This window comes from Phyllobates terribilis, unplaced genomic scaffold, assembly GCF_046119375.1.
Source record: "Phyllobates terribilis strain yellow unplaced genomic scaffold, ASM4611937v1 Scaffold_374__1_contigs__length_1864666, whole genome shotgun sequence".
In the NCBI taxonomy this organism is placed as follows: domain Eukaryota; kingdom Metazoa; phylum Chordata; class Amphibia; order Anura; family Dendrobatidae; genus Phyllobates; species Phyllobates terribilis.
Window position 1 is genome coordinate 512,305 of NW_027363134.1, and position 18,956 is coordinate 531,260.

The 18,956-nt window shown below is 41.5% G+C and overlaps 1 protein-coding gene across 2 annotated transcripts in view; it reads left to right on the top strand.

The window, feature by feature from the left end:
• The window catches only part of LOC141223166 (uncharacterized), a 34,436-nt gene extending 16,251 nt beyond the window's left edge, over window positions 1-18,185 (top strand). For both annotated transcript variants that reach the window (XM_073666790.1, XM_073666791.1), the window contains exons 2-7: window positions 12,992-13,111; window positions 13,241-13,420; window positions 13,502-13,625; window positions 13,709-13,806; window positions 14,005-14,095; window positions 17,161-18,185. In XM_073666790.1, coding sequence (XP_073522891.1) covers window positions 13,034-13,111; window positions 13,241-13,420; window positions 13,502-13,625; window positions 13,709-13,806; window positions 14,005-14,095; window positions 17,161-18,167 — 1,578 coding nt within the window. In that variant the 5' untranslated portion in view covers window positions 12,992-13,033 and the 3' untranslated portion in view covers window positions 18,168-18,185. The remainder of the gene's footprint in view (window positions 1-12,991; window positions 13,112-13,240; window positions 13,421-13,501; window positions 13,626-13,708; window positions 13,807-14,004; window positions 14,096-17,160) is intronic.
• The last annotated feature ends 771 nt before the right edge of the window (window positions 18,186-18,956 follow it).

An 18,956-nucleotide genomic window follows, 5' to 3' on the forward strand; every position in this document is an offset into this window, starting at 1 on the left:
AGGGTCCGTTTAGTGCATAGTTTCTATAAAAACCTGCACCCAAGTGGACTTAGCTGGATTGAAGAGTCTGCGGTTTCTTTAGATGTGGAGAAAGTTGTACATGTAATTGGATGAGACCATGTAAATCTTTCTCAAGTTCCTCTACAGGTAAAATCTTTTTCCAGAGGGATTATTCCAGCTGTAAAACCTCAGGACTTTTATATGTGGCCACATGCACCTGTCCCCTAGATTATGTATGAACGACCAAGAGGCAGTCTAGGAGGAGGGTGGGGGAGGGGGCATTTGGGTAATTTTATGCCATGGTCAGGATACCCCAATTAGTGAGACTCATGAACAGTGTACATCGAGGTGAAACCGGAAACATCTCCTTTTGCATCATTGAGGTGGTTAAACCCAATGTGAGAGGAGGTGATCACAATACATGTATCCTCAAAAAGGAAAGTGAGTGGATTTCCAGATTGGATCCACAAGCCCCTAAGGGACTCGATGAGCAAATTTCCTATGCCTGTTTTGTGTGAATACATCCATATTCTGAATTACATTTTTGGATTTTATACTCTACCCATTTCTACTCAGTTCCCTGTGAATCGGGTTCACATATTGTTGTACTTCATCAAGATATCTGAGCCTCTATATCAGAATTATTTCTTATCAGTTATATCCCACATATACTATTTAGTAATTAACAAGTGCGGTGATCATTGTATATATCAAATTATGTAATAGGGGTCAAATTTGACCATTTAGGAATATACTGTGGGCCACCATCCCATATTTTATGTAGTGATAAAGTAGATCTACATGCCTATTGCCTGATGGGAGGATGTGCAATACTTGTTTTTAGTCTCCCATGACGCTGATCTCAGAGAAAGGACTTTTCTATATGGGAGGAATGCAATCCAGATTCAATATGCGCTCCGGCATGGAACACACGTCCGGACATGCACAATCGCCAAAAATTACCCTAGATGCTCTCCGGCGTGGAATGCATAACTACGGTCATGCGCAGTGAAGGGTACGAGTAGCGTGGCAGCAATCAGTTTATCCGCCATTAAACTTTATAGCATGTCACTTCCGGACATGCACAGTAGGAGATGGACATTATTGGACCTCTCGCGCATGAGAAGAAGCTCAAGCGCAGTACATTATTGTAGACAGACTCCATTCTGTATATCCTATGACAATTCACTTCTAGGAAAGGGAATGGTTCTCCTAGTCTGGACACCTGGCTATTAGGCACACTATGCTGAACATCATGAATTAACATCCCTGAATCAAGTCTCCTGATGAACCTGTTGGGGAAACGCGTTGAGGCGGATTATTGAAACATTCTCTGAAGAGTACCATACCCTTTCCTTTACATATACCTTGAGACATACGTGGTCCTATTTAATGTATCAGTGTATTTTTTTAGATATATATATATATGTATTAGGGTTATGTATCAGGGTTATCTAGGGCTTCTGAGGGACAGCCACCGGTGTGTGGGGATGCCATTGTCGTCTCTTAGGGTGCCAAACTCCGCACTTAGGCTGTAACAGCTTTGTTTAGGTACAGGATAGGGTAAGCCATTCAGCTTGTAGTTTTAAGTATATATATGTTAGTCCAGTTTTTAGTGCATATATTTTAATTTGGGGGCGGAGGGTTTCCCACAGTACTACCCATTAGACACACAATTTTGTACCACCCATCTCACCGACTACCCCATGGCAATTAATAAAAACTCAGCACCATTCTTGGCGCAGATACTAATGAACCCAGAACCTATAAGATATTTACCACACAATAGTTGGATAGGCAGGGGCATATCATCCATAGTGGCAGCCTATGTGGCCACTATAATGCCTGTGAATTGAGAGGGCTCGGTGCGGGTCAGCAATGGGCACCCTCTCCTTCCCAATCATCAAAATTTCAGCTACATCCACATTCCTGTGACAGTAATACCATTGAATAGGATAATGAATCAGGAAGTCGAAAGCTCACTGATTCATCATTCAGCATTCGCCTGTGAATCGGAGTCTCTGTGCACTGCAGGCACAATGATGTCACTACATCACACCTGTAGTATGGAGCCTCAGTACTCACACTGCACAGACCGGACAGTGCACCCGGGAACGGGGTTGGTTGAGTAGTGTGTGTGTGTTTTTTTTTCTTAATATCAGGAATTATGGTGGCATCATATTAAGTGAAGGGCTGTTGGGGCTCTCATACAGAGTGGGCGGCTGCTGGGGGCCATTAAACTGTGTTAAGTGCTTTGATGGACTTTAATGGCCTCCATATTGAGTGCGTGTCCTCATTTTGTTTAGCAGGCTATTGTGGCCATAATAGAAAAACTGATAACCACCCCTTTCCCCAAAATAGGCTATGTGGGAGGGAATGATCGCCCTAGTAGTCTATATCCCAATCCACGTGTTAGTGGACCCCAAAAGGACAAAAGAGGGATTTTATTCCAAAAATATCAATTTTATTAGAAATTGTAAAAATTACATCATAATTCACAATATAAGAGAAGGGAAGAAGAAGAGATGGTAGGTAAACTATAGGGGCAGGTTTTAAAGAATAAAATCCTGCCAGGAGACTAACATCCCTAAACCAGCATGGAAGGTAAGCCAGGTATACGTACTAGCTGCTATTTAAAGGATAATGGAAGGATCATATCAATCTATGTCCACACTAGTAATAGCAGTAAGGTATAAAGCATGGTATACAAGATAATAATATTGATATGTGGACATATGGCAGCATACATCAGATCATATAGCAGTAATATATGGGTAAGAGCATTAAACAAATAGCATTAGATAGGTAGCATAAAAAATGTACACCGGTGATACATAAGTGTTAATGAATCGATAGCGTTATTGATATAGTATTGCTGTCTAGTCTGGAGCCGCGGCTCTATGAAAAATCAATTACCTTGTGCCATATGAAAAGTGATAAAGCAGCGTGTCCTGGAGAGCTGAGGGGGATGTGGAACAGCCTCGACGCGTGTTTCGCCCTGGGAGTGGCTTCGTCAGGAGGCGTGGCTGTCGTGAGGTGAGGGGACATCCTTTATAGGAGAACTGGCCAATCAGAGTCGCTCGCGTCATAGAAGCCCCGCCCCCAGTGATGACGCGGCCAGGCACGCACGCTGTACACAGCTGATGAGAGGAATCCTCTCTGTTGCTCCGGCGACGCGTCCTGCCTTGAACGTCACTGGGGCGGAAGTTCATGTCAGAGCGGTGAGTGGTAATACAAGGGAGTATGCTAAGAGATAGACTATATACAGATCCAAGCTATTATGCATGATGCAGCGCTGCATGGACACACGGAGTGGCCACCTCACTGTGCCATGAAGCGCTGCAGATACAAAAGCAGGGAGACATGAAAAAAGGGGGATGAATAATAGAGAATAGAAGTCATTAAGTAAGTGAGAGGGGGAAAATAAATGGATATATATTACACGAGGTGTAGAGGTATGCATTTTACATGGATAATACTTGTATAGATTATAAGTGTCATACATCAAGAACACCCATGAATACGTCCAGCCTTATATATACACAGGTATCTATAATAAACAAAATTACTTAGATAATACATCCATCAGTGCATATACAAAAACAAAAAAGGCCACAGAATAGGTGGCCAATAATAAAATAGAAGGAGGAGAGAGAAAGAAAAGAAGGGGAGGGAGAGAGAAAAGAGGAGGCTGGGGGGGGGGAGAAAGACCTGAGAAAGAGGAGGAAAAGATAGAAGAAGGAGGGGAAATGAGGAGGGAATGAAAGAAAAATATGGACTGGGAAAAAGAAGTGAAGAACAGTAGTCTTGTATAATAAATAAAGCAAGTGTACAGAAACAAAATCAATATTAATATTTTTACATTAGGACACTTGCAATAAATCAAGAGGAGGCAGATTAAAGTACATCAAAGTAAATTCTCCTTCAAGTCCAAGGGTTCAATGAGGTATCCCGGGATGTGGAACGTCATCCATAAGGCTGAGTTCACACGATGCGTATTTCATGCGTTTCCGCGGCGTTTTTGCAGTTGCGTAAACGCCGCGGAAACGCATGAAAAACGCATGGTAGAAGGGAAGCAATGTTCCCCAATTGAAATCCGCATGTGCTGTGCCCATGATGCGGATTTTTCCGCAGCGTAAACGCTGCGCTCAAAAATCCGCAGCATGTCATTTAATTTTGCGGAAACGCGGCGTTTTCGCCGCCATTGACTTGCATTAGAACGCGCCAATTCCGCAAGACTGCATCTGTACTTGCGTAATTGGTGCGTTCTAATGTGCGGATGGTACCCGAGTGTGGAGGAGAGTCTCATCCACACCCAGGTACCATTAAAAAAGCTGTAAAAACAAGAATAAAATAAAAAATATATATATACTTACCATCTGTCGGCCCGCGCAGCGCTCGTGCTTTGTTCCCGGCACTTGCAGTGAGTTGTAGGACCTGCGCTGACGTCAGAGTCATGTGACGGGTCACGTGACGCTGACGTCGGCAGGTCTTTCAATTCAAAGTTGCCGGGAGAACGGAGTGAGCAGGACAGCGCGGGCCATCAGAGGTAAGTATATACACTCTCTCGGGTCACACTATATAAATCCATGCTGTTTGCATGGATTTATACAGTGTGACCTAATTGTCAAGCACTTTCCAGGTGATGCTAAAATCGCCTGGAAAGCGCCTGTCAATCTGCATGCGGAAACGCATGTGAATCTGCATGTGGATCCGCATGTATTCTGCAGGAAAAACGCATGCAAATCTGCATGCGTTTTTTCTGCCAGGGAGATGCAGAAATGATGCAGAAATTTTCTGCTTCATTTCTGCATCGTGTGCACATACCGTAAGACTCAACGTGTTCTGTGTTTATTCATAAGGAGTGGATAGGTTGTAATATTTGTTCATGGTAAATTCTCCCGAGATCATGGATCCCGTAGGATAGACAGGCCAGCATATCTCCATGCAATAGCAACAAAACAGATCTGGATAGCATAAACAGTCAAAAAGAAAAAGTAAGATAATGCTAAAAGACTAAAGAATGAACCGAACGACGGGGATATTGAAAAGAGAAAGAAGGATGTCCCATTAAAAACAGCGCAGCATTTTACAAAAAAGACTTGAAACTGACCATATCATTCAATCCTTTGGGGGAGGTAGTATCTAATGTAACGATCCACCGAGTCTCTCTCTGAAGTAGTTTCTTTTTGACATTACCTCCCCTGATTCCCATATGTATATGATCAATACCTCGAACAGTTAGGCCTTGAGGTTTGCCTTTGTTTTTCCAAGAAATGTCTAGGTATTGTTTTAAGGGATGTTGGATCAGTGCATACCAGAGCATTATTAATGTCTCCGATATGTTCCTGAATCCGTGTTTTAAGGGCTCTTGTAGTCATACCTATATAAATCAAGCCGCAAGGGCAGGTAAGGTGATAGACAACCACTTCAGTATTACATGTAATATGGTGGACGATACGAAATGACTTATCTCCGCTAGAGTCAAGAAAATGTGATGCTTTGGGAACAAATTTACATATCGAGCATCTGCCACATGAAGAGCTACCCCATGGAGGACCTTTTTGTCCAGTCAAAAGGGTATTCTTTGGTGGTATGTAGTGACTATTAATTAGTAAGTCACCTAGCGTGTTGGATTTCCGCCACGTCACAGCTGGACGGGTAGGAAGCTGACTTTTTAGGTCTTTATCGGTCAATAATATTGGCCAATGTTTGGTAAGTATGTTCTTAATGTCAATCCAGTTGTTATTAAACGTACTAATAAATCTGGGAATCATATTTACTAATGATTTTCTTGCCTTGTTGGGATTCCCGGTCAAAAGACTCTGTCTGTTTGAATCTTTTGCTCTCATGTATGCCTTATTAATGTCGTTAGTTTTATAGCCTCTGTTGAGAAATCTTTTAGAGAGATCTCGTGCCTGAAGATCAAAACAATCTTCGCTCGAGCAGATACGACAAACTCTTAGATATTGTCCGATGGGAATAGAACTTTTAAGTTTTGGGGGGTGAGATGACGTAAAATGCAGCAGTAGAGAATTTGTAGAGGTCTCTTTACGGAAAATATCTGTACCTATTCTGCCACTCTCTGTTCTGATAATGGATAGGTCGAGGAAGTCAATGTGAGACTGACTATATTTATAGGTTAATTTGATGTTGAATTTATTATCATTAAGATGGTGGAGGAATTTGTCAAGTTGCGACGTGGAGCCCTGCCAAATAAACAAAACATCATCTATATAACGTGGCCATAATACTCTGAGGGGCTGTGGGGGCCATCATACTGTGTGGGAGCCATTATACTTTGTAGGAGCCTCATTCTGAGCTACATGGGCATACAGGAGAACAATTTCCTGGTGATGAGTCAGATAGGGAAAATTAAGTGAGAAATACCAATTTTTGGTCTACCTGGTGACTTGAATTGATATGGTGTTGTGTGCCCAAAGGTAGACATCAGATGGTACGTTCTGAAGGAAAACAAAGATATAATAGCAGTGGGAATCCGGATTCCAAGGCGAGAGCAAAACAGAGACAAAGAGCATAGAGTGGAGTAGAGAAGGAGATCTTGTGAGGATTGAAGGTTGTGTGTAGGTAAGTACCGGGAGACTAGGTCACAGATGTATGGAGGAGACTGGTTGCGGATGGCTTTGTATGTCATGGGTAGGGCTTTGTACTGCAGTCTCTGGGTAATGGGGAGCCAGTGAAGGGATTGACAGAGGGGAGAGGCTAGCGAATAGCGAGGTAACAGGTGGATTAGTCAGGCAGCAGAGTTTAGTATAAATTGGAGAGGTGCGAGAGTGTTAGAACAGAGGCCACACAGAGCAGGAGGTTGCAGTAGTCGAGGCGGGAGATGATGAGGGCATGGACTATGGTTTTTGCAGATTATTAAGTAAGGAATGTACTGATCCGGGAAATATTTTTGAGTTGGAGTCGGCAGGAAGTGGAAAGGGTTTGGATATGTGGTTTGAAGGAGAGATCAGAGTCCAAGGTTACCCTGGGGCAGCAAGCTTGCGGGACTAGGGAGAATGAGCAGTCATTGTGGTGAGATGTGATCTTGAGAGTAGAGCGGAAAGCTGATCTTCCGTGATGGCAGAGAAGCTGGTTTTGGAGGAGGAGGACTGAGTAGATATGAGCAGGGGCTGTGGGGGTTGTCGGCCAAAGCTTTCTCTGATGTTCTCAATCTTCTGCTTGAAGAATGAGGCAAAGTCTTCAGCTGAGATGATTGGAGAGGAAGAATGTGCTGGGGGATGGAGGAGAGAATTGAAAGTGTTGAATAGCTTTGTAGGGTTGTGAGACAGGGAAGCTATGAGAGATGAGCAGTATGTTTGCTTTGCTGCAGTGAGTGTGGACTTGAAAGTAGTGCAATTAAGTGCTCTTTGGAGTGGGATCTTTTCCATCTCTGCGCAGCAACTCTGGAAGCCCTCCTCAGTTCTTTAGTCAGGCTGCTGTGCCAGGGTTGCCTGTTAATTTTGTGAGCTTTGCTATGTCTGAGAGGGGAAGCCGATTTGGGAGATGCAGATATAGTGGTGTTATATAAAGCGGCAGCATCTGCATTGTGTAAGGAACTTATGTTTGCAAGAGGGAGAAGAGACTCGGAAAGTGAATGTAGATCAAGGTGTTTAAGATTGAGGGTGTGCAGGTTTGTGGAGTGGGGATTGAGCACCTCGAGAGGAGAGGGAAGAGAATGTAAGTAGGTTGTGGTCAGAAAGAAGGAGAGGTGAGTTAGAGAGGTTAGATAGGGAACAGAGGCGGGTGAAGATGAGGTCCAGAGTGTGGACATCTTTGTGTGTGTCTGTGGAGGACCATTGAGCGAGGCCGAAAGAGGAAGTGAGAGATAGAAGCTTAGAGGCAGATGAGAGGGAAGTGTCAATGGGGATGTTGAAGTGACCCATGATGATAGTGGGGATGTCAGCGGAAGGGAAATGATATGGACGATTCCTTATCTTAGACTAACAGAATTTAAGCTAACAATTTCTGGAGAGGAAGCTACAGTGTCGCCAAACTGGGACATGAGTTCTCCTACGAAGAACACGTGACCGCCGAGCCGCAGCAGTAGCCGTGCTGCGGCAACATTGTGAGAGCAATTAAGGAGAATGAATATTCACTGCTCCCCTCATCCATGGGTGTGGGAAGCAGCGAATATTCATTTTCTTTAGCAGCGAGCACAGTGTAATCTACAGTAGGTGGCTCCTGCCTCCTGTGCCCCGCTACGCTGCCGCTCCCCCCACCAGCCACAGTGTGTGTGTGTATGTATATGTGTATGTATGTATATATATATATACAGTACAGACCAAAAGTTTGCTGCGGAATATGTTGGCGCTATATAAATAAAAATTATTATTATTATATATTATTATATAACATATAAATGTGCATATGTAGCAGAGCTGAGTGTGCGTGCACTGTCCTTGCCGCAGTGTTGTATATGCAGTACAGACCAAAAGTTTGGACACACCATCAAGAGTGTGCAAAGCAGTCATCAAAGCAAAAGGTGGCTACTTTGAAGAACCTAGAATATAAGACATATTTTCAGTTGTTTCACACTTTTTTGTTAAGTATATAATTCCACATGTGTTAATTCATAGTTTTGATGCCTTCAGTGTGAATGTACAATATTCATAGTCAAGAAAATACAGAAAAATCTTTAAATGAGAAGGTGTGTCCAAATATATATATATACAGTACAGACCAAAAGTTTGGACACACCTTCTCATTTAAAGATTTTTCTGTATTTTCTTGACTATGAATATTGTACATTCACACTGAAGGCATCAAAACTATGAATTAACACATGTGGAATTATATACTTAACAAAAAAGTGTGAAACAACTGAAAATATGTCTTATATTCTAGGTTCTTCAAAGTAGCCACCTTTTGCTTTGATGACTGCTTTGCACACTCTTGGCATTCTCTTCATGAGCTTCAAGAGGTAGTCAACGGAAATGGTTTTCACTTCACAGGTGTGCCCTGTCAGGTTTAGTAAGTGGGATTTCTTGCCTTATAAATGGGGTTGGGACCATCAGTTGTGTTGTGCAGAAGTCTGGTGGATACACAGCTGATAGTCCTACTGAATAGACTGTTAGAATTTGTATTATGGCAAGAAAAAAGCAACTAAGTAAAGAAAAACGAGTGGCCATCATTACTTTAAGAAATGAAGGTCAGTCACTCCGAAAAATTTGGAAAACTTTGAAAGTGTCCCCAAGTGCAGTTGCAAAAAACATCAAGTGCTACAAAGAAACTGGCTCACATGAGGGCCGCCCCAGGAAAGGAAGACCAAGAATCACCTCTGCTTCTGAGGATAAATTTATCCGAGTGACCAGCCTCAGAAATCGCAGGTTAACAGCAGCTTAGATTAGAAACCAGGTCAATGCCACACAGAGTTCTAGCAGCAGACACATCTCTACAACAACTGTTAAGAGGAGACTTTGTGCAGCAGGCCTTCATGCTAAAATAGCTGCTAGGAAACCACTGCTAAGGACAGGCAACAAGCAGAAGAGACTTGTTTGGGCTAAAGAACACAAGGAATGGACATTAGACCAGTGGAAATCTGTGCTTTGGTCTGATGAGTCCAAATTTGAGATCTTTGGTTCCAACCACCATGTCTTTGTGCGACGCAGAAAAGGTGAACGGATGGACTCTACATGCCTGGTTCCCACCGGGAAGCATGGAGAAGGAGGTGTGATGGTGTGGGGGCGCTTTGCTGGTGACACTGTTGGGGATTTATTCAAAATTGAAGGCATACTGAACCAGCATGGCTACCACAGCATCTTGCAGCGGGATGCTATTCCATTCGATTTGCGTTTAGTTGGACCATCATTTATTTTTCAACAGGACAATGACCCCAAACACACCTCCAGGCTGTGTAAGGGCTATTTGACCAAGAAGAAGAGTGATGGGGTGCTACGCCAGATGACCTGGCCTCCACAGTCACCAGACCTAAACCCAATTGAGATGGTTTGGGGTGGGCTGGACTGCAGAGTGAAGGCAAAAGGGCCAACAAGTGCTAAGCATCTCTGGAAACTCCTTCACGATTATTGGAAGACCATTTCCGCTGACTACCTCTTGAAGCTCATGAAGAGAATGCCAAGAGTGTGCAAAGCAGTCATCAAAGCAAAAGGTGGCTACTTTGAAGAACCGAGAATATAAGACATATTTTTAGTTGTTTCACACTTTTGTGTTAAGTATATAATTCCACATGTGTTAATTCATAGTTTTGATGCCTTCAGTGTGAACGTACAATTTTCATAGTCATGAAAATACAGAAAAATCTTTAAATGAGAAGGTGTGTCCAAACTTTTGGTCTGTACTGTATATCTCTGAGGCTATGTGCCCACGTTGCATTTATGAAGCAGAAAATTTCTGCTTCATTTCTGCAAGTCCTCTCCCGGAAAAACGCATGCGGAATTCCGCACTTGTTTATCGCGCATTTTTCGCGCGTTTATCATGCGTTTTCCACATGCGGAATTGCCTTGCGTTTTTTATGCATTGGACAAAGGCAATTCTGCTTGCGGAAACGCAAAATTAAATGACATGCTGCGGATTTTTGAACGCAGCATAAACGCTGCGGAAAAATCCGCAGCATGTGCATAGAACTTGCGGAATCCCATTGGGGACCATGGGGTGCGGGTTACCAAGCGTTTTACAAGCGTTTCCGCTGCGGAAATTCCGCATCAAAAACGCTTGAAAAACGCTACGTGGGCACACAGCCTTATAAACGGTACTCCCAAATCAACTGGGAGCTGAGGTTACCCGTATAGTCCCCACAGGGGATGTTTGGCCTACTTATAATGATTTTCTGGACTCTTGTAGCTTGTAACAAAAGTTAAGTACCGACACGTGTAACGGCTTCTTGACTCTGCATAATACAGAAGAAGCATCCATGAAGTGTTGTGCCTGCTATCTGATGTATATCAAGTTCTTGTAAAGTAAAGTTATTTTTGGACTTTGGCCTCCCTCATTCATCTCCATACCATCTGGTCCGGGTTATGTATATATGGTTATATTTATGTTTTATATTGGGATCTGTGATTTCAGTCTACTCCACTGTGTATAGGATGTCTATAGGATAACAGAGTATAGTAAAGTTGTTATGGACGTGACTCAACCAATATTGTGCAGTGAGTCTGTATAGTGACCGATTTTTCTTGTTGCTAAAACTGATCTATTTTTTTTCATGTTAAACTTTTTTTTAAAACTTTTTTTAAACAACTCCCATTAGTGCGATCATACAACATACAAGCCTCTGATTGCTCAGATAATGCACTGTACTACTGTAGTGCCGTGTATTATCACTGCCTGTCAGTGTAATACTAACGGCCCCGTACACATGAGATAAGTGTTGGCTGAACGGTCATTTGGCAGACGGCTATCTCTCCCGACTCCCCCATACATACAAATATTCCAGCTTTCCTGTGATCTGTATGAGAGAGTCACCTCCAGACTCCTCTAGTGGAAGATTATCTACAGGAAGAACAAACGGATTAGCCTCTAAAATTCAGGATGCCAGATCCTTCTCTGCCCTGGCATCATCTATCCGGAGGCCCCCAAATACATTATATAGTCGACCAAACCCCCGAAATCAGTGCTTTCATGCAACTTTAGTCTAATGTGTATGGGGGCGTTAAAAGTGTAAAGGACATATTCATACTCTTGCTAGAGCAACTCCATTTTGTCTGCTTCCTTTAAAATCATGTTATTATCACTCCTTGCATAACATACATTCTTTCTTTCTTTCTCTTCCCATGGAACTTCTCTCACACTAACTTTTTCTCAAGAGAACATTTTGTCAGACACTCTGTTATCTAACTTGTTTAGGCCAGGTTTGACCTTGTAAAAGGCCCGACCTAATAGACTTTTGTACATTGCAGGCCCAGACACCATTATTAGGCATTTAAGTATTATAGTAACTAAGTAGCCCCAAACAATCGAGTACTTGGGGAAGGAGGGGCATTTAGCCCAACTCTGTCAAACCTTATTAGATGCCATGTTTGCTTTTGACAGTAGCAAGTGGTTAAACTACCATGGTATCGTTGTAACTAGACGTCCCCATATTATCAAGACCTTGGGGGAGAAGAGACTTTCAGCAAAACTCTACCAAACCTTCTTAGATGCCATGTTTGTTTTTGTCAGCAGCAAGTGGTTAAACTGCCAGGGTTTGTGTTTCCGCCGCACTTGTGCCATCCCTGCAGTGTACATCTATGTTCTGGTGCCCAAAAGAGGTTTTTTGTTTTTCTTAAATGTTTAACGTATTAAAAAATAAGAAAATGTCTTTTTGCATGATTTTTTCTTTTTACAAGAATTGTTGATACCAATTTTCTTTTGAAACATTTTAATATCTGTTTTTTTTCTGGTGTTTTTCTTGCAATATAGGAAAGCCTAAGGCCAGAAATAAACTCCATAAAACACTATACATGGAGACTTTAGTATCAAATCATTTCTGTCCGAGGTGTTTGTGAAAACAAAAAAGGTTTTCTAAATGCCTCAAACTTCTATGTGTGAATGAGACATGAGATCTAACGAGATAGAAGATTACAGACTAGGAAAGATGGGAAACATTCATATAGACGACCGGTGGTGATGTAGTCAGTGACGGACTCTGGCCAAATATGTTTGTAGAGCCGTAGTAGAAGATGAAGATGTCGTCCTCCTCATGAAGTAGTTATTTCTCATGTCACGTGTAATGAATATCTCCTGCAGTATTGCTAATGCCGATTCCAGTGTCGGTAAATGAGACGAGAATTAGCTTTATGGAAGATGAGTCTGTGAGAAACGTATTCAGCTACAGACTCCAAGGAAGAAACTGCTTGTTGTCTGTGGCCTAAAATATATAGGTTTTATTACTAGATGTAAATAAGAAAACTAAATACTGTAAAATAATAAATCTCCTCATATGTTTCCCCTTATTATCTCCAGTAATTGTATTATTACACAGGGTATTTATGATGTTACATAGGCTCATCTTCTTCTCATTCTCTACAATTTCGGATCCTCTCAGATCTTTTATAGAAGAGAATTTTCCTGATTTTACCCATCAAGGATGGATATGGACAGACACAAGATGGCGGAGAGGATATTACACCTCACCCTAGAGATCCTCTTCCGGCTTACTGGAGAGGTGAGAGATTCTGATGATGTCACATTACATCATTCTTATCTATGGGAATAACAGGTGGACAGAACTGGAGAGGTGAGGACTCTGGAAATGTCTGTACTGAGATTTATTAAGGTGTTTCTCCATTATCAGGATTACACAGTAGTGAAGAAGACCTCTAGTGAGCGCTGTCAGGACCCTATGTCTGAGGAATGGAGAAGACCCCTGAGCCCAATCACGGGGCCTCCACCTCACCCCTTCATACATGAGGACATCAATGACCAGAAGATCCTAGAACTCACCTACAAGATGTTTGAGCTGCTGACTGGAGAGGTGACACTGCTGGGAATGCTGGGACATTATACAGTACACTATTAAGGGATTTGGGGATGACGGTATCATTGTATGTGTCAGGTTCCTATAAGGTGTCAGGATGTCGCTGTCTATTTCTCCATGGAGGAGTGGGAGTATTTAGAAGGACACAAAGATCTGTACAAGGACGTCATGATGGAGGTTCCCCAGCCCCACACATCATCAGGTAATAGACAGGACTAAATACACACGGCCTATAATTATCTGTATGTAAAAAATGAATTCAGTCCTTGTATGTGTTTCCTCCAGATCTATCCAGTAAGAGGACAACACCAGAGAGATGTCCCCGTCCTCTTCTTCCACAGGACTGTAAACCAGAAGATCCCAATGTTCCTCAGGATCATCAGGTAGATGGAGGGAAGGTGTCATGAGATCTCCCCTATGATGTGTAGACGGCTGTGAAGGTCTTGTGTTCAGTCTCGTTTTATCCACCAGTATTATGTGTTTTATACTTGTGTAATGAGAACGGTGGAGATGGCAAGATTAGAGCTGATCATAGATGGGACTTCTCCATCTGTCTGTGACTTTTACAATATTTGTTTCAGGGTGAAGATCTGACCCATATTAATACTACAGAGACATATGTGAGGGGTGATGAGCGGTGTAAAGAGGAGATTCCTACATATGACTACCCAGGTGAGTAGTGACCACTAAATGCAGAGAAGTCACAGATTCTTCTCAGTCACCGGCTGTGGCTGCTTTATCGGTGGTGTAGTCCGGCCGTATCACAATCGTGTGATCAGCATTTTGCCGCTAGAGCATAACATTCGCCACCATCTGAAAATGTTCAAATGACTTTGTGAATTGTGAAAGCCCTTTTCTGTAGAACTTACAACCTGGAGGATCCACCCACCCCCTGGGATTAGGAGACGCTGACCGTTACCTGCCCAGATCTGTAAACTATAAAGCCAAATGACAGCGTACGTAGAAAGTGCTGACAAGTGAGAAAATCACTTGAAGAAAAATATTATGATGGACCTGTAAGAGAAAGCGGAGGGTAATGATGCAATAACAACAGAGTTTCCTTTTATCTCAACTTTATTTTAAATCTAACTTCAAACAGGATTGTGATAAACTACACAGAAAACATTACTCCTGTGCCATGATATATCTCTAAGCTGTGCGGGGCTGATGGCTGTAATATACATTTATTCACGCCTGCAGGAGATGTGTTGGCTCCAGCCCTGGTTTCATGGATTCACTCCACGTCATAAATTCCATTATGTTTTCATCCTAAGGAATTCAGATTACTGCTCAATCTCTCCTGAAATGGGGGCGCTAATACTTTCTCTAAACTCCAGTTTAGTGTTGGAGGTCTCTCCCCAAACATACGTTGTTGTTGGGGATCTAACATAGAATAAAAAAAAATATTTTTTTTTTACAGGTTGTGGTGGGATCGGCCTGTCTCACTTATGTGAGACTCTAACACCCTGGTAGTCTTTGAAAAAAGATCTCCATTGCTTTTTCAAAATGTCCGAGATCTAAATTTAAGACCCCTCATCTCTGCACTATTATAAAAAGTTCCATTTGAACGTCTAATATTTCTTCTTGGCACTCATCTGACAGAAAATATTGTCCCTCATGATAGTTTAGATTGCCAAGAGCCACCGAGCCCCATACTCCAATTACCCCAGAGAGGTTTCACCACTAGTTACTCATTTATTACTGATGAAGACTGCTGAGTTTGATCATTTCAGTAGATGTGTTATTGTCTATAGTCAGTTTTTGACTACAGTAGTTGGTGCCCAAAATATTCTGATTTAAGCCCTTCCCGCAGCCAGTTTTGTGTTGTTAATCAGGTCCCATTTTTCTAATCTAACGTGTCACTTTATTTGGTGATAACTTTGGAATTCTTCACAAATGATAATGGGAAACAAATGTACCTTACAAATTATTTTCCAACTTCTCTTGAATCCGACAATACCCTATATACGGTTGTATCCTACTGTCTGGGCACATGGCAGGTTAAGAAGGGGAGGAGCGACATTTAACTATTTGAATGCAGATCTTGCTGGAATAGTTTGCAGACACAATGTATTGGGGGCACTATTCATGATCACCTGGAAGCTCAAAAGATGGCTACCACGAACAGCCTTGGCGCTATCTACTCTGTTTTCTAGATCCCAGGGATTGTCTTGCTCATCACTTATTTAACCCCACTACATGGATCTGGACTTACACAGAGACCCCTAGGCTTGGGCCACGGTGTTACCTGCTGTTCTGTGGAGTGAGATTGCAGGAAGAATAGTCAGGTAGCCGGGTCAGAACCAGGAGGGCAGAGAAAATACAAAATCAAAAGACACAAGAGTAGTCTGTAAACGGGCCGGGATCACAGCAGAAAACAAATACACAAGCCGGGAGCCGAGCACAGAGGACTGAACCAGAGGAGAACAAGGCTGTATCTGGCAGCTTCCAGCAATATGCTTCCAGCTTTAGTAGGGTGCGGTGCTTTCCAATTGGTTGAAGTAGGGAGCAGATTACTCCAGCTGGACAGCACACAGACCCATACTGCCAGACAGAATGGTACTAGAGGTCACAGGCACCCTAATCTTAGTGGCTGGACAGAGCGTCGCCCAGAGCTTCTGGTTCTGACGTCTCCTCCATCACCAGTGCCACCTACAGGATGAATAAGGCGGCTCCTGGTGACAGAAGCAGACATCGCAGGAGCAGATCCCAGAGGAGATGGGACACACCATTTGCAGAAGCCCTAATATAACAAAATGTCAGAAAACCAGAGCAGTAGAAATCCCCATAAAGTGACTCCATTTTGGAAATTATCACCCTCAGTGAATTAATCTATAGGAGTTTTGATTATTTTGACTCCATAGGCACTTTCTGAAAATTAGCACGCAGTGGATGTTGGAGATTAAAAATTGCACATTGGCTATTTTTTTACCAAACACATAGTGCCCAGATTGTGCTCCAGGAGACACACACTGTAAATTAAGTCGGATCTTCTCACTATAGTATTGCCAAAAACATGGATGCCAAATGTTGTTAGGTGCAGAAGCGAGGGGGGGATTTGACTTCGAAAGAGCGGATTTTGCTGGATTGGTTTATGGAAGCCATGTTGATTCTAAAGAGCCTTTGAGAATCTAATAATGTGGAAACTTCTGTTTGACTTGAGTGGGGCCTTGTTTTTTGTGAGATGAGTAGAAGTTTTCATTGGTATAATTTTTGCCTACATAACATTTTTTGATGGTTTCTTATTCCTTTTTTTTGAGGCAGAATGAACAAACAGTTGGACACCACGCTCTACTGGTTCATCCTATGAAGTTTTCTATTAGACTGTGAACTGTCATTCTGTCAATAACTTCCCATTTCTACAGAGATTTTAAGTACAATTAACACAAGAATCCCACTGAAAAATATATTAAGATTGCATACCACTTCTAAATCAATCTAAACACACACATCCCTGAGGTACATGCTAATCCAGGGAAATGAAGGGATATATGCTCAAGTTTAAAAATCAATTTTATTACACAAATCTAAAAAATAGAGGAATATTTAAAATCCTCTATTGTTTCGATTTGTGTCTAATAAAATTGATTTTTAAACTTGAGCATATATCCCTTCATTTTCCTGGATTAGCATGTAGCCCAGGGATGTTTGTTTAGACATTTTAAGTAGAAATGTTAAAAAATATAAATTTCAAGGATATTTTATTCAAAATTAATAATTGTTTTTTTTCCTGGCAGATGACTGTACCAGGAGATCAGATGGACAGGAGATTTTTAAATCAAATGATCTTGAGATTCCACAGGATACAATTGAAGTGAATACCATTACTCCAGACATGCCATCATCCCTTCACAGCAAAGATCTGTCATCTGATCATTTGAAACAGGTCCTGTCTTCTGATTCATTACCGACTACTCAGGAAAATCAAAGTCACAAAATAAGCATTAAAAAACAAACTGCTCCTAAAGAAAAGAAGCCATTTTCACATTCAGAAAATGGAAACAGTTTTACCATCAAAAAGTCTATTCTTAAACATCAAAAAATACACACAATGGAGAATAGATTTTTTTATTCCAAAAGTGGAAAATATTTTAACCAGAAATCAGTTTTTGTTAATCACCAGAGAAACCACACAGGGGAGAAACCTTTTTCATGTTCATTATGTGGGAAATGTTGTAACCAGAAATCAGATCTTCTTCGTCACCAGAGAACTCACACAGGCGAGAAGCCTTTTTCATGTTCAGAATGTGGGAAATGTTTTAACCAAAAATCAGTTTTGACTAGGCATCAGAGAACTCACACAGGGGAGAAGCCTTTTTCATGTTCAGAATGTGGGAAATGTTTTAACCTTAAATCAGCTTTGGTTAAGCACCAGATAATTCACACAGGGGAGAAGCCCTTTTCCTGTTCAGAATGTGGGAAATGTTTTAACCAGAAATCAAATCTTGTTAATCACCAAAGAACTCACACAGGGGAGAAGCCTTTTTCATGTTCAGAATGTAGAAAGAGTTTTACAGGTAAATCATCTCTTGTTACACATCAGAGAACTCACACAGGGGAGAAGCCTTTTTCATGTTTAGAATGTGGGAAATGTTTTAATCATAAATCAACTTTGGTTAATCACCAGAGAACTCACACAGGGGAGAAGCCTTTTTCATGTTTAGAATGTGGGAAATGTTTTAACCAGAAATCAGCTTTGGTTAATCACCAGAGAATCCACACAGAGGAGGAGCCTTTTTCCTAAACTTTTTCTTTTTAATCCAATACATTTGAAATTTTTTTCATTAGTGTTTTTTTTTGTTTTTACAAAACAAAAAAACAGTTCATACAATAGTAAAATAAAATAACATACCATAGGGATCACATATGCATCTCTCCTATATATCCTTTCAGCTTCCCCATTACCGTCTGATAACTTGCAGTTAATATATCTTACAATTAACATTTCACATTCTTGAAATCTTATATAACCATAATATTGTAATAAACATTATAATCCTATACACATATAGGTGTGCTATATTACCCATACCACATGTTAAGGAATTCCAATACACATTACAATGAAACATTAGACCTCGCCAATACCCCCCTTCCCCCATAAGTCATTGTCTCTCCAACAATAACCCCCTTGATGGCATTCCAGGTTTATCCAACCATAAGCCCCATATTTTCTCAAATTTATTCATTGAGTTTTGTTTTTTACATACCCTTTTTCTAATCTGATAATATTATTTATCCTACTTTTGAGTTCACTAATTTCTGGAGGTGAGGGGTTAATCCATTTGGATGCAATATGTTTCCTAGCTTGAAATAAAATATGTGAAATCCCTATTGAAATTGGGTCAAATTCCATATCATCCTCTAATATACCTAATAGGCATTTTTTGGGTCTGGTTGAATATCTATTTTATATACCCTCTTTATAATAGACAGAACTCCTTTCCAGTAGTTACCTAACTTCCGGCATTCCCATAGCGGATGTAATAGGCCCGCAGCATCCATGTTACATCTTGGACATTCAGTCCGGTAT